The following is a 12,218-nucleotide window of genomic DNA, read 5'->3' as shown; positions in this document are numbered from 1 at the left end:
GGCAATTGGATGAGGCGGGGTCAGTGTTGTCTGTTGAGATGGAGATTTGAGGAGGAGACCAGAGAGAAGTAAACACGTGTGAAAGCCAGGTGTGTCTATCAGAGGAGTGCTGTGCAGGTAAATGCTAGGGAGGTGAGAGAGCGATGGTTGCCAGCTGAGACACTCACCTTGCCAGACCTTGTGAGGTCAACTAATCTTTCCTGGCACTAATCCAGGTCCTCAAAACCACACCAGCTGCTCTGCAGCTTGATACCATTCCTGTTTGGTGGAGCTGCCTGGCCTCCTTCTCCTGTGGTCTGGGAAGAAGACTTCTCTCTGTAACCTCACTGCTTGAATCACCTCCAGAGAGGACTTCTCTGCGGAGAGAACCAGAGGGCATAACCTTTCCACACCTGCCATCCATGTTGCAGCTGTTTCCTCATTCACAGTGAACTTTTACCGCCAAACACTAATGTCATTGTAAGTCCAGCCAAGGACCCTTTAAATAGAGATTCATCATTGCTGCATTTGGCACGTCATCCTACCTGCCCTCCCTCATTGGTCGGGGAACCGGGAAGCAGGCTGCTAATTCATTTACTTTGGGACATAGTGCGCAAATCAGAGATTCGGATTCCTGGTCTGAAAATGGTCCAGTTGTTCCACAAAGGACTAAGGTGGTAAAATTCTGCCCTTGGCTGTGAAGCACTCTGGACATCCTGAAATTGTGGAAGGCGACATATAAATATTCAAGTTTTCTTTTTGTAACCCAGTGAGTTAAAAAAATGACCTATATTATGCTCCTGAAATAGTGCACTGATAGAAACACTCTGCACCTTTATCAGTCAACAGACATCATCAAGGATGTGCAGTAAATGTAAATCTTCTTTGTCACTGACAAGAAACGATGTATATAAATTTCCTGGACAATTCAATACTTCCTCCTAGAAGCTTAATGACATTTGCAGAAATATTTTTCCCCACAAAATTTGATGGTTTTTGTACCTGTTCTAATGTGTTAATTAAAATAATGCAAGTCAATTAAGTAGCATAGCAGTCCAAATGATGGCAGTGGACTGAACAAGGGCTGTGGGAGGGTTACACATGTTCCTTTCAGCAGAAGGTTGAGTAGTTCTACTTTCCCTACTGGTAATTGGAAAGTCCTTGAGAGATTGTTGAGTCAGAGATAAGGGACTGAGAACCTTGATTAGAAGCAACTCTATGTACAATAAAACTAGCAAGTAGAACAAGTTGTGCTTGAAACTTTTAAAGGGAAGTTTGATTTAAATTTTAACAAAAACAGAAGGTGGAAATGAGATAATAGGGCCTCTTATTCCTATGAAATTACAGGATTTTGTTTTCACATTGACTTTGTAAGTGACTATTATATATAGTTTGCTTATATTGTACAGTAGCTTTTGAACAAATAGCATACAATAAAATTTTAGTTTAATGCTTTACTAATATTACCATTTTTGCTGAAACTTGCTGCTGATTTGTGAAGCATTGGTTTTTTTTTACACATGGGAGCTACCATCACTCCTTCATCCAACGTATTCAGATGTTCAAACCATCACACCCTCCCAAAAATGTGGAATTTCGGGGGTGTAGCATTAGGCCATTTCCTATTTTTACTTACTTCTGTTGAAGGGTCATGAGGACTCGAAACGTCAACTGTGCTCTCCTCCACCATTTTTCCAGGTATTTATGTTGCTGTTTTTGTTTTGGATTTCCAGCATCCACAGTTATTTGTTTTTATGGCATACTCACCTTATTTGTGCCACACTTACACTCCATGCTATGTAATGGGCACGTTTTGTGCAGCCATGGCAGCTTTCCCTGGAGACAGGTGAGAGTCTTATAGATATGCAAACAGTGGGTCTAATGACTTAAGAAGGGCTTTGACATAAATTTAATGTGCAGTTGCACATTTGGAGTCCGGTGTGCCTTGTCAGAGAGAAAACTGACACCAATCAAAGGTAATGTTTAGTTTTTTAAAGCTTCGATGTGACCAGGATGCACAGGAGTGCCTCTGGGCCCCGCCAAAGTGTCATTGACCTCCCCATCTCTTCACACGCGTTCACCTCCAGATTCCCCCACCACCCCAAAGCACTGACCTGCCTGCCAAGGACTGCTTCCAAGGATCACCAGTGGTGGCCTCTCACCACCAGCTACCCTGTTTCTGCCCATCAGCCAAGGACTTATTCCTGTTGGGAATGAGCAGGGACTCTTCAGCCAGATGAAGATGAGGTCTAGGAATTAAAATGGTGGGATCTCACTCCAGAGGGACCATATGAAACCTGATGCCCACCTTGCTGAGTCTTGCTGAACTCAACCCCTTACTTAAAATTGCAGCTATCATTTCAGCACCTGTGGGTTGTGTGGACAAATTTGCCAGAGTCATTTTTTGTATAAGTTTGAGGTTTGCTTTTAAGTCAATGTAAAATTACATCATAGTCCAATAATGAAATTAAATTTAATCAGCTACAGCCATTTCAATCTTAGAAAGAAATGCATCGGACAGAAGTAACATCAGATGTCCCGGTCACAGAAGATAATGGTAGACAGCCCATAATATCATTGTGGATTTGCAGAGGAACTTTTCTTTTTGCAGGATAGTTTTTTGATGTGTGAACCACCAATTTGTGATTAACTCACTCTGAATTACCATCCAGCACATCTCTGAAGCTGGCAGTGTGGAGATGTCCTGTTATCAAAAAAGTGGCAGTAGGGGGATCATGAAATTGGAGGCAATCTCTTGACATGGGTAGGGAATTGGTTAACGGATAGGAGGCAAAGAGTGAGGAAAATGGGCAATCATTAGGGTGTGTCCTTAATGATCTATACTGGAGCCTCAACTTTTCACTATACTTATCAATGACTTGAATGAAGGAATTGAAAGCTGTGTATATGAAGTTGATGATGACTCTAAGGTAGGTGACACAGTAATTAGTGTAGTTGGGAGCAGAAAGTTACAAAGGCACGTTGATGTATTAAGTGATTAGACAAAAGTGTGGCAGATAGAGTTCAGTATGCATAAGTGAGAGGTCATCTACTTTGGATCTAAGAACTATCGACCAGGGTAATTTCTAAATGGTAAGAAGCTAGGAACTGTGGAGGAGCAGACAGATTAAAGGACCCATGTACAGAAATCACAAAAAACTAATGATCAGGTCCAAAATATATTTACAAAAGCTAATGGAATGTTAACTTTAATCTCAAGAGGGCTGTATTACAACAAGATAAAAGTTACAAGTTGTATCAACTGCTTAATTTGCATCTGGAGAATTGGATTCAGTGCAGAGCATTGGAGTGGGCACAACACAAATTCACCAGAATGAAACTGAGGCTAAAATGGTTAAATTATGAGGACTGATTGCAAAGACAGAGCTTGTATTTCCTCAAGTCTGGAAGGTTAAAGAGTAATCTCATTCAGGCGTTAAGGATAATGAAAGGGTTTGATGTTGTAGATGGAGAGAAATGACTTCCTATGGCAGGAGGGTCCAGAACCAAGATGGCAGTATCTCAAAATCAGAACTAGACCTATCAGGGATGAGTTCAGAAAGCACTTCTTTAGTACAGGATAGTGAAAATCTGGAACTCTCTCCATCAAATCATTGTTGAGGCAAGACTAAATGAAAATTTCGAAATTGAGATTATCAGATACGTGTTAAGCAAAGGATATGGAACCAAAAAGGGTAAATGGAGTTGAGATACTGAACAATGACTGAATTGAATAGTGGAACAGGCTTAAGTGACTGAATGGCGTGCTGTTGTTACTGTGTTTGTCATTGAGTCTGCCTCTGGCTGCTGTCCCTGCACCTGTGTAGAAGCTCCTCGCATCAACTCAACCCTTTCACATGGTGACATATTGACATCAAGAACTGAAGGGTTGAAGCTGCACTTGTGGCTCGAGGCTCTTGTCATCCCTTCTCATAATATTGGTGATGGGACATTACTATGTCACTACTCCAGCCTTACATCTGTTTCCCTGTGAAATATTTAGCTTCTGCTCAAAGGCATTCTTACTAACACTCAGTTCTCGTGTACTTCAATTACAAGAAAAACTCTGACAACGATAAATAGCTGCTAATTATTTTATTTGAATTCTATGATATAGATATTCTTTTAATTCATGGCAAGTGTCTGATCAATCCAGCTGCGGAATTTGGTCACACGGGCATAAACTCCAGGCTTCCTTGTGGAGCAATTGCCACTGCCCCAGGAAACGATTCCCACCAGATACCAGGCTCCTCCCTCCTGACAGACAAGAGGTCCACCCGAGTCACCCTGTAAACAAACAAATCCGATTTAATAGGCAGCATTGAATGAAGCTGAATGAACCTTTCTGAGTGCAGGTTTACATACCATACAGGAGGAAGCACCTGAAGCACCAGCACAGATCATCATATCAGAGATCATGCTGCCCCAATATCTCTGGCACATGGTGTTGCTCAAGAGGGGAAGAGATGTCTGCTGCAGGACACAAGGTGTTCTAAAAGCTGAAGGGCAGGGGAAAGGATTGTTAGATCATCCTGAACCAATAAAATGTGTTTGTACAGCACTTGTTCTTGAAATGTTTGGAGCCCTTACTGCAACTACTGCTTATTACGTATACTTTGGTCCTAAGTGCACATCAGGGGCAGTATATCACTATAGATAAATGGTATGGATAGTATTTGTCACATTCCTTTATTTGGAATAAGCTCAAAAGATACTCCATTATAGAGAAGGCCATTCAGCCCATCTTAATTCCTTCCCTCTGGAGTAACCCTACACTGCTCCATTGTTCCATTTGGTTCTCTTTTCAGAGATTCCATTTCTCATGCAGCACTTTACTTGTAACTCCAATCCAAATGCTGATCATTTTCTGCAGGAATAACCACCCTGTAACTTTTAAATAGCTTAAATCGTTGTCTCCGTATCCTTCTCCAAATTTGTTTTAAAAGTAATATGGCGATGATCCTTTTCCACCCCAGAAACTATCTGATACAGCTTTATAAAATCAAATGCTTCCTTTAACAGTTACAAATGTGATAGGGCAGCAACTGAGCTTAACAAGATTACACAAAGAAACAACAGTGACTTGTAACTGGTTACTCCCTAGGAGAACATAAGAACCATAAAAAATAGGAGCAGGAGTAGGCCATTTGGCCCTTCGAGCCTGCTCCACCATTCAATAAGATCATGGCTGATCTGATTGTGGCCTTAACTCCACTTCCCAGCTGTCCCCATAATCCTTGACTCACTTGTAGATCAAAAATCTGTCTAACTCAGCCTCGAATGTATTCAATGACTCAGCCTCCACTGCTCCCTGGGGAAGAAAATTCCAATGATAATGTCCTCTGAAAGAAAAAATTGAGGCCATTGACAGGCTAATGAAAGTCATTAAAGACCTGCCCGTTCAACCTTAAGGCTGGCGGGCAGGCCAGGATCCCTACTGGGCTCCAGATTATTCATGTAACTTCATCCACTGGCAGGATGAAGTTTCATGTCCGTTTTCTAAAAAATTAATAAAGTTTATGTGTTCTTTATTAACAAGTCCCATCTCGTGTGACATTGTCACATGAAGGGGACATGTTAATAATTTTTTAATGTTTCTATTTTTAATGTTTTTGACACTGTCAGTATTCTCCCTGAGACAGGACTTTCCCTCAGAGAGAAGTGCGCTCTTACGCGCACATGCGCAAAAGAACACACTTTGACATTTGGAGAATCCCTCCCCCCCCTGCACAGGAAGCGCATAGCGCTTCCCATTGGGGATGCCGCTGGGTGGACCTTAATTGGCCTGTCCACTTAAAATGGTGGCGGGCCCCATTTCAGTGGCAGGGGTCAGCTGCCCGCCTGCTGCTAAGCCAGTGGGGCCCGCATGCCATCCAAGGGCAAGATTCTGCCCTATATATGTCAATAATATCATGCCTCGTTCTTCTAAACTCTGATGAGTATAAGCCCAACCTGCTCAACTTTTCTTCATTCGATAACCCCTTCATCCTAGGAATCAACCTAATGAGCCCTCTTCAGTGCAAATATATCCATCCTTAAACAAGGAAACCAAAACTGTACATGGTAATCCAGATGGGGCCTAACCAATACCCTGTGCAGTTGTAACAAGACTTCCTTACTTTTATACTCCATCCTCCTTGCAATAAAGACCAATATTCCAATATGCCTTCCTAATTACTTGCTGCACCTTATATGCTAACGTTTTGTGGTTCATTTATCCCTCTGTACCACAGCACCCTGCAGTCTCTCTCCTTTTAAATAATATTCTGCTTTTCTAATCTTCCCACCAAAGAGGACAACTTCACATGTTTCCACATTATAATCCACCTGGCAAATTTTTGCCCTCTGTCATAATCTATCCATGACCCTTTGCAGGCACTCCTCAGAACTTGCATTACTATCAATCTTTGTATCATTAACAAATAACATTTCTCTTAACATAATGTTTGGCAGGAGGAACCAAATAGTTACTCCAGATAATAGGCCACAGCAGTAAAATGCCATTCCTAGTATTTGATGTTTGTGTGTTTGCAACATTGGCTGATGTAGGAACTCCTCAACTGTCTCTGCAAATGTCTTGTGGGGAATCATTCAGAATTTGGACCCAATACAAACATTTGTTGGCTTCGGTTAGAATCTTGTGAAGGTGATGGGGGTCTTGGCCACCAGCCCGAGAGCTAGCAAGAGCCCCATGTCACCTCGAATGGGAAGGTCCAATGCATCTTGTGCCACTCAGGCACTTGACAGGCCTTCCACTGGGATCAAGGATCCTGGGGGTGCCCACAGAGCTGCTGGCCAATAGAAGGCTGGCAGCTCTTCTGCACTGAGTAGCATCACTGGGGAGCTGGTGGCTGATGCTGCCAGCCAGCTGTGGATTGAACTGGGACCTAGGCATGGGTGAGTGTCGGCAGGTAGGGGATTGTGAGGGGGGTGTCATGGAGGAAGAGGGTTTGAGTGGGATTAGCAGCAAGGGGAGTGGCAGTCAGTGGCCCAGCCCCTTCCAATGTCGGGTCCCTTGAACAGGCACTGAGCGCCTTTGAATGAGGGACTCCTGCTGCCACAACCCCACCCCTTGGGAGCCCACAAGCAAATGTGCCAGGGTTTACTTGTGGTGCTTCCCACATGGTGAGTCCCCCACCCTTCGCTGGATTAATACCAAAGGTGGCAAGATGAGACCTTTAAGTGGGCGTTAAGTGCCCACTTAAGCGCTTCAATTGGCAGCAGGGTGGAGAAGGCCACCCACTGGCTTAGGTAGGGTGGTGGTGGAAGGTGGTAGGATCCCCACACACCATCCTCCCATCTGATTAAGTGCCCCCCTCACCATGAACCTTGCCATGGGGACATGTGTGCCTTTCAGAAATAATGTTTGAATTTCCTAGACTGTCATCAATGATTATATTGTACATTTTCATGTGTCGAGCCTTTAACTGATAGATACAAGAAGCACAAAGACTTCAGCCAGGATTCTATTGGGCCGACGGAAGTCTTGCCCATCAGTCGGAGGACCAGCCGGAAACCACGATCAGTTCCGTGGGGGAGGCCTGGAGTCAGCAAGCGCCCTTCAGGAATTTAAATTGGCCACTATTGGGCCTTCCCTGGGATTAAGGTCCCTGGCAGCGGAAGTCCCACCCACTGAGCATTGCCAGCCAATCAGAAGCTGGCAGCTCCTCATGCCACCAGCTTCAGCAGAGGCAGTGGTAGCTGGCAGCAATGCCCAGGATCACCCCAGGGGTCCTAGACCAAAAGTGAGTGAAGGCGAGATGGGGATTGTAGGGTGGGTGTCGTGGGATGGAGGAGGGATGGGGGTTGGCAACAAGGGCAGAGGGTGTGGCTTTCAGCTGCCATTCACCTGCCTGCTTCCAGGTCCATCGATCAGGCACAGAATGCCTATTAGGTGAGGGACTCCCCCTTGGATGGCCTTCCAAGGGTACCGGAAAGCCATGTGGCCCCCATTTCACCCCTGAGGCACCACTAAATTACAATGCACTCAGCAATAGTGGGTATCAGTTGGTTCATTTATGAGTCTAATTGACACACCGTCGCTGGTGGCTGGGAATCCCACATCAGCCCTCCGACTTAACCGCGGGAGGTTTTGCTGCTGTCAGGAGACTAACACTGGCCTTTCCTGTGATTGAGTCTCGCTGGTTCTTTCCTGCTATGACGGGCAGTAATAAATCCAGCCCTTCATGTCCAACAACTTTTTTTCTCTCAAATCCAATTACGGCAGTCAACATAACTTTGCTCACACCAAAGCAATGGAGATGTCATACCATTGGAGCTAGTCAGCCCCCATCCTGTAGTGACACACAGCTTTCCAGCACTGAAGTTGTCCTTTGCAGCAGCTAGACAAACAGGTGATACAAATTGACTGAACGTAGCAGGTCTTGAGAGCTTTACAAGAGTGATGTCGTAGTTGATGGTATTTGGATCCCAATAAGGATGAGTAATGGCCTGTAAGACACAAGACGCAGATTAATTCCTCCCAACCATTCCTTGATTTTTCGGGTCTTTGCCATTGCTTTCAGTCAGTGATGGCCTGTATAAGGGCCCTTAGCTTTTCCCATGGCAATGTCCTGCATCATGGCTCATGGCCCTTCTATCCCTGGCAATGTTCTGCACTATTGGCATTGGCTATTCCTGGTGGTGTGCTGCTCATAGGCCTCAGACCCTACAATATGAGCCCAGGCTATTCTCTGGTGATGTGCTGCATTATCAAATATCAGCCTTTCCCTGGTGATGTCTTACAATGAACTTTGACCCTTTCCCAGTGATGTCCAGGTATTATGGGCCTCAGGCCTTCTCTGGTCGTGTCCCATATTATGAGCCTGAGACCTATATTTGGGTTTCTCAATAAGAAGTAAAGTTAGGCTTTTGAGCTTGAGAAAGTAATCAATGCAGCAAATATATTACATTATATAGAGACAGGAGTTCATTTTAAAAAAGGATTAATTAAAAAAATCTGGCACACAAAGAATAAAAGACAAACTTGATCAGACACTGTTGGAAATATTCTTTTACTGCTTTAGATTATTTTAAAGACAGTTACTGATTTCAGTTTCTATATTTAAACTGAATCGATGAAACCTTGAATAAAATTCACTGTGAAGATTGGAGAATTCCTACCTTAGCAACTGAAATAGACTGAGATTTTCCATCTGCTGTGCATTTGTCGTAATCTCCAATAACTACATTGTGTCTTGTGCTACAGAAAAAAACATCAGGCTCATAAATATTATGTCCCTTTATATATTTAATATAGACTCTGAAGATGCTGATGCTGTAACCTTACCTCACACCACAATGGGCAGCAGTAACAACCCAGTTTTCGTTAACCAAGGAGCCACCACAGAAATGAAAGCCATTGCTTTGCTAATGCAGAAAAGAAAGCATCAATCAAAACAAAATCCAATATTTGAACCGTTATTGTTAGAATTATCAGTCTTACAAGCATTGATCCCCACATCCCTGGCTTTATATAAAGGTGGTGGGGGAGGTAATTATGACAGAATTATGAGTGAGCAGCACATTGGATGCCCCATATCACTGGTTCAGAGGGTGACTTTCACAAATACGTACATGTTTTGATCCGACCGTGCCTTACTTCTAAATGTCTAAATTATCTGACGTAATGGTTAAATCATCACCTCGCATTCTTTGAAACTGGCCATGGAATCACGCAAGACCTTGAGCTGCTGGTAGCACATTCCTATTAATGATGCACCATCAGTGTTATTTTGTTTTATCGACATTATATGGAAAATTATTTGTTTGCCCAGGGCATATGCTTCAGCGACATTATAGGGAGAAATTCAATGCTCATCTAAATGAACACAGGGCCCCCAGTGCAAACTGACCAGGAGTGTTTGGCCCTTTTTGGAAAGGTGACCTTTTTAAACATAATATATCTGACCTGACACAGACCTGAAACCTTATCTTCAACCTACCTGAAGGGAGACCTGCCAGGGCCAAGATCCTGGAACGGCATCTTCACCATTCACGATTCTTGCATAGCCTGTGATGACAGGACTGATGGCCGGGGTCCCACAGTCTGTGTTAGAAGCCAATGTACAAACAGGAATCAATCTCCCCATTACAATAGAATAGAATAAAATAGAAACTTAAAATACAGTGTTACAATATGTTATAACTTACGACGTCCATAAGCTGTGCCAAAGAAAGCAAGGCAGGAGAGAATCCAAAGGAAAGCCATGGTTCTAGTTCGTGGGTTTGATGGTTACAGCTATGACTTTATATAGTTGAGCTGTGACGTTGGATATCTAGTAGATAGAAGTCAGCTTTTACTCAATCTACACGTGGCAGAATTTCTTCCAAAGTAAATTAATTAATTGCAGGGTATGTGAATAAATGAGTAAAAATATCACTAGGTGAAAAAAAAACTGTGGATGCTATTCAATAAAAAGAATATAGATGATTAATCAAAAGTCAAAGGCACATTTCTAAGAAATAATAGATGTCCAAACAGATATAAAAGAATATGGCCTTGGAAAAAGTTTCCATTTTACTAGGCAGCAAATGAATTCAACTAATGGAAGAATTTTTTTACACCTGATTATTTTGAAGGTAGTGGATAAAATTGCACATTTCAAGTTGTTATGCAACGAGCAACATAATTACAATAAACTCACCATAATTTACTTCCAAGTTTTATATACAAGTATACAAGTAAGGCATTAGTAGAGATTGACCTAGATTGTAGACAGAAATTAAATAACTTACATTTATAAAACATCTTTCAGGTCCCCAGCATTTCCCAAAATAATTTGTAGTGAATAAATGACCTTTTTTTAAAAAAAGGTTTCATCACTTTTGTTATTTAGGCAAAGCAATTTGCTCAAGATTCCACAAACAGCAGTGAGATAAACAACCAGCTAATCGTCTTTTTTTGCTGTGGTGAAAGGGATAATTCTCCAACTCTTCTTTAAATTGTGCCGTGGGATCTCTTCCTTTCATCTGAGTATCTAAGACGAAGCACCTCCAATAATGCAGCATCCCTCCAATAATGCAGCACTCCTCCAATAATGCAGCATCCCTTCAATAATGCAGCACTCCTCCAATAATGCAGCACCTCCAATAATGCAGCACTCCTCCAATAATGCAGCACCCCTTCAATAATGCAGAACTCCTCCAATAATGCAGCACTCCTTCCATAATGCAGCACCTCCAATAATGCAGCACTCCTCCAATAATGCAGCACTCCTCCAATAATGCAGCACCCCTTCAATAATGCAGCACCTCCAATAATGCAGCACTCCTCCAATAATGCAGCACCCCTTCAATAATGCAGCACTCCTCCAATAATGCAGCACTTCTTTGATAATGCAGCATTCCTTCCATAATGCAGCACCTCCAATAATGCATCACTTTTCTGATAATGCAACACTCCTCCAATAGTGCAGCACTCCTTCAATAATGCAGCACTCCTCCGATAATGCAAGACTCCTTCAAAAATGTAGCACTGCTCCAATAATGCAGCACTCCTCCCATAATGCAGCACTCCTCTAATAATGCAGAACTCCTCCAATAAAGCAGCACTCCTCTAATAATGCAACACTCCTCCAATAAAGCAGCACTCCTCTAATAATGCAGCACTGCTTCAATACTGCAGCACACCTCAAATAATGCAGCACTCCTTCAATAATGCAGCACCTCCAATAGTGCAGCACCCTTTCAATAATGCAGCACTCCTTCAATACTACACCAAAGTTTGCATGTCCATAGGTTTAAACACCCAACACAGGTCAGTGCTACACAGATCCAAGCTGCTACTATTAGAGGGAATTTTTATAACATATAATTTGGTTAGCAGGCTATGTGATCTTTGTGGTTCTAAACCTTAGTGACTGCATTCACCAGACTCCTTTCTGTATGTGCTGCTCTGTTACTGGCCATTGAGAATAGACATCTTGACTTCCCTTCTTTCCTGTGAAGGAATGCTCCATCTCAATCATTACCTCACGGCCTGGTCAAGATCAGCAAATGCGAATCTGTGGATATAAACTTCACTGTTATAGCAGGGACCAAAAATTGTTTTAAATGTAACCATTTTGAACTTCAAAGCAAAGTTAATGGATCTTCAGTAACCTGAGCAATGGGGAATTGGAATAAAGTCAACAATTCCCCATTGGGGTCATCAACAGTGCTTTAAAGTGGCACTTGCTTAGCAATAACCTGCTCACTGATGCCCAGTTTGAGTTCTGCCAGGATCACTCAGCTCCTGA

At 42.8% G+C, this 12,218-nt stretch overlaps 1 protein-coding gene across 1 annotated transcript; it reads right to left on the bottom strand.

Annotated features, from left to right (window-relative positions):
* Positions 1-4,104: 4,104 nt before the first annotated feature.
* LOC121280120 (chymotrypsinogen A-like) lies at positions 4,105-10,189 on the bottom strand. The gene is made up of 7 exons (XM_041191777.1): positions 10,135-10,189; positions 9,924-10,027; positions 9,269-9,348; positions 9,103-9,181; positions 8,250-8,430; positions 4,345-4,478; positions 4,105-4,266 (listed from the first exon to the last, which is right to left on the bottom strand). The coding sequence occupies exons 1-7, from the start codon at positions 10,187-10,189 to the stop codon at positions 4,105-4,107; spliced, it is 795 nt and encodes a 264-aa protein (XP_041047711.1).
* Positions 10,190-12,218: the final 2,029 nt, after the last annotated feature.

This window comes from Carcharodon carcharias, chromosome 7, assembly GCF_017639515.1.
Source record: "Carcharodon carcharias isolate sCarCar2 chromosome 7, sCarCar2.pri, whole genome shotgun sequence".
In the NCBI taxonomy this organism is placed as follows: Eukaryota; Metazoa; Chordata; class Chondrichthyes; order Lamniformes; family Lamnidae; genus Carcharodon; species Carcharodon carcharias.
The sequence above is the reverse complement of the archived record's forward strand: the minus strand, read 5'-3'. Positions and strand labels throughout refer to the sequence as shown.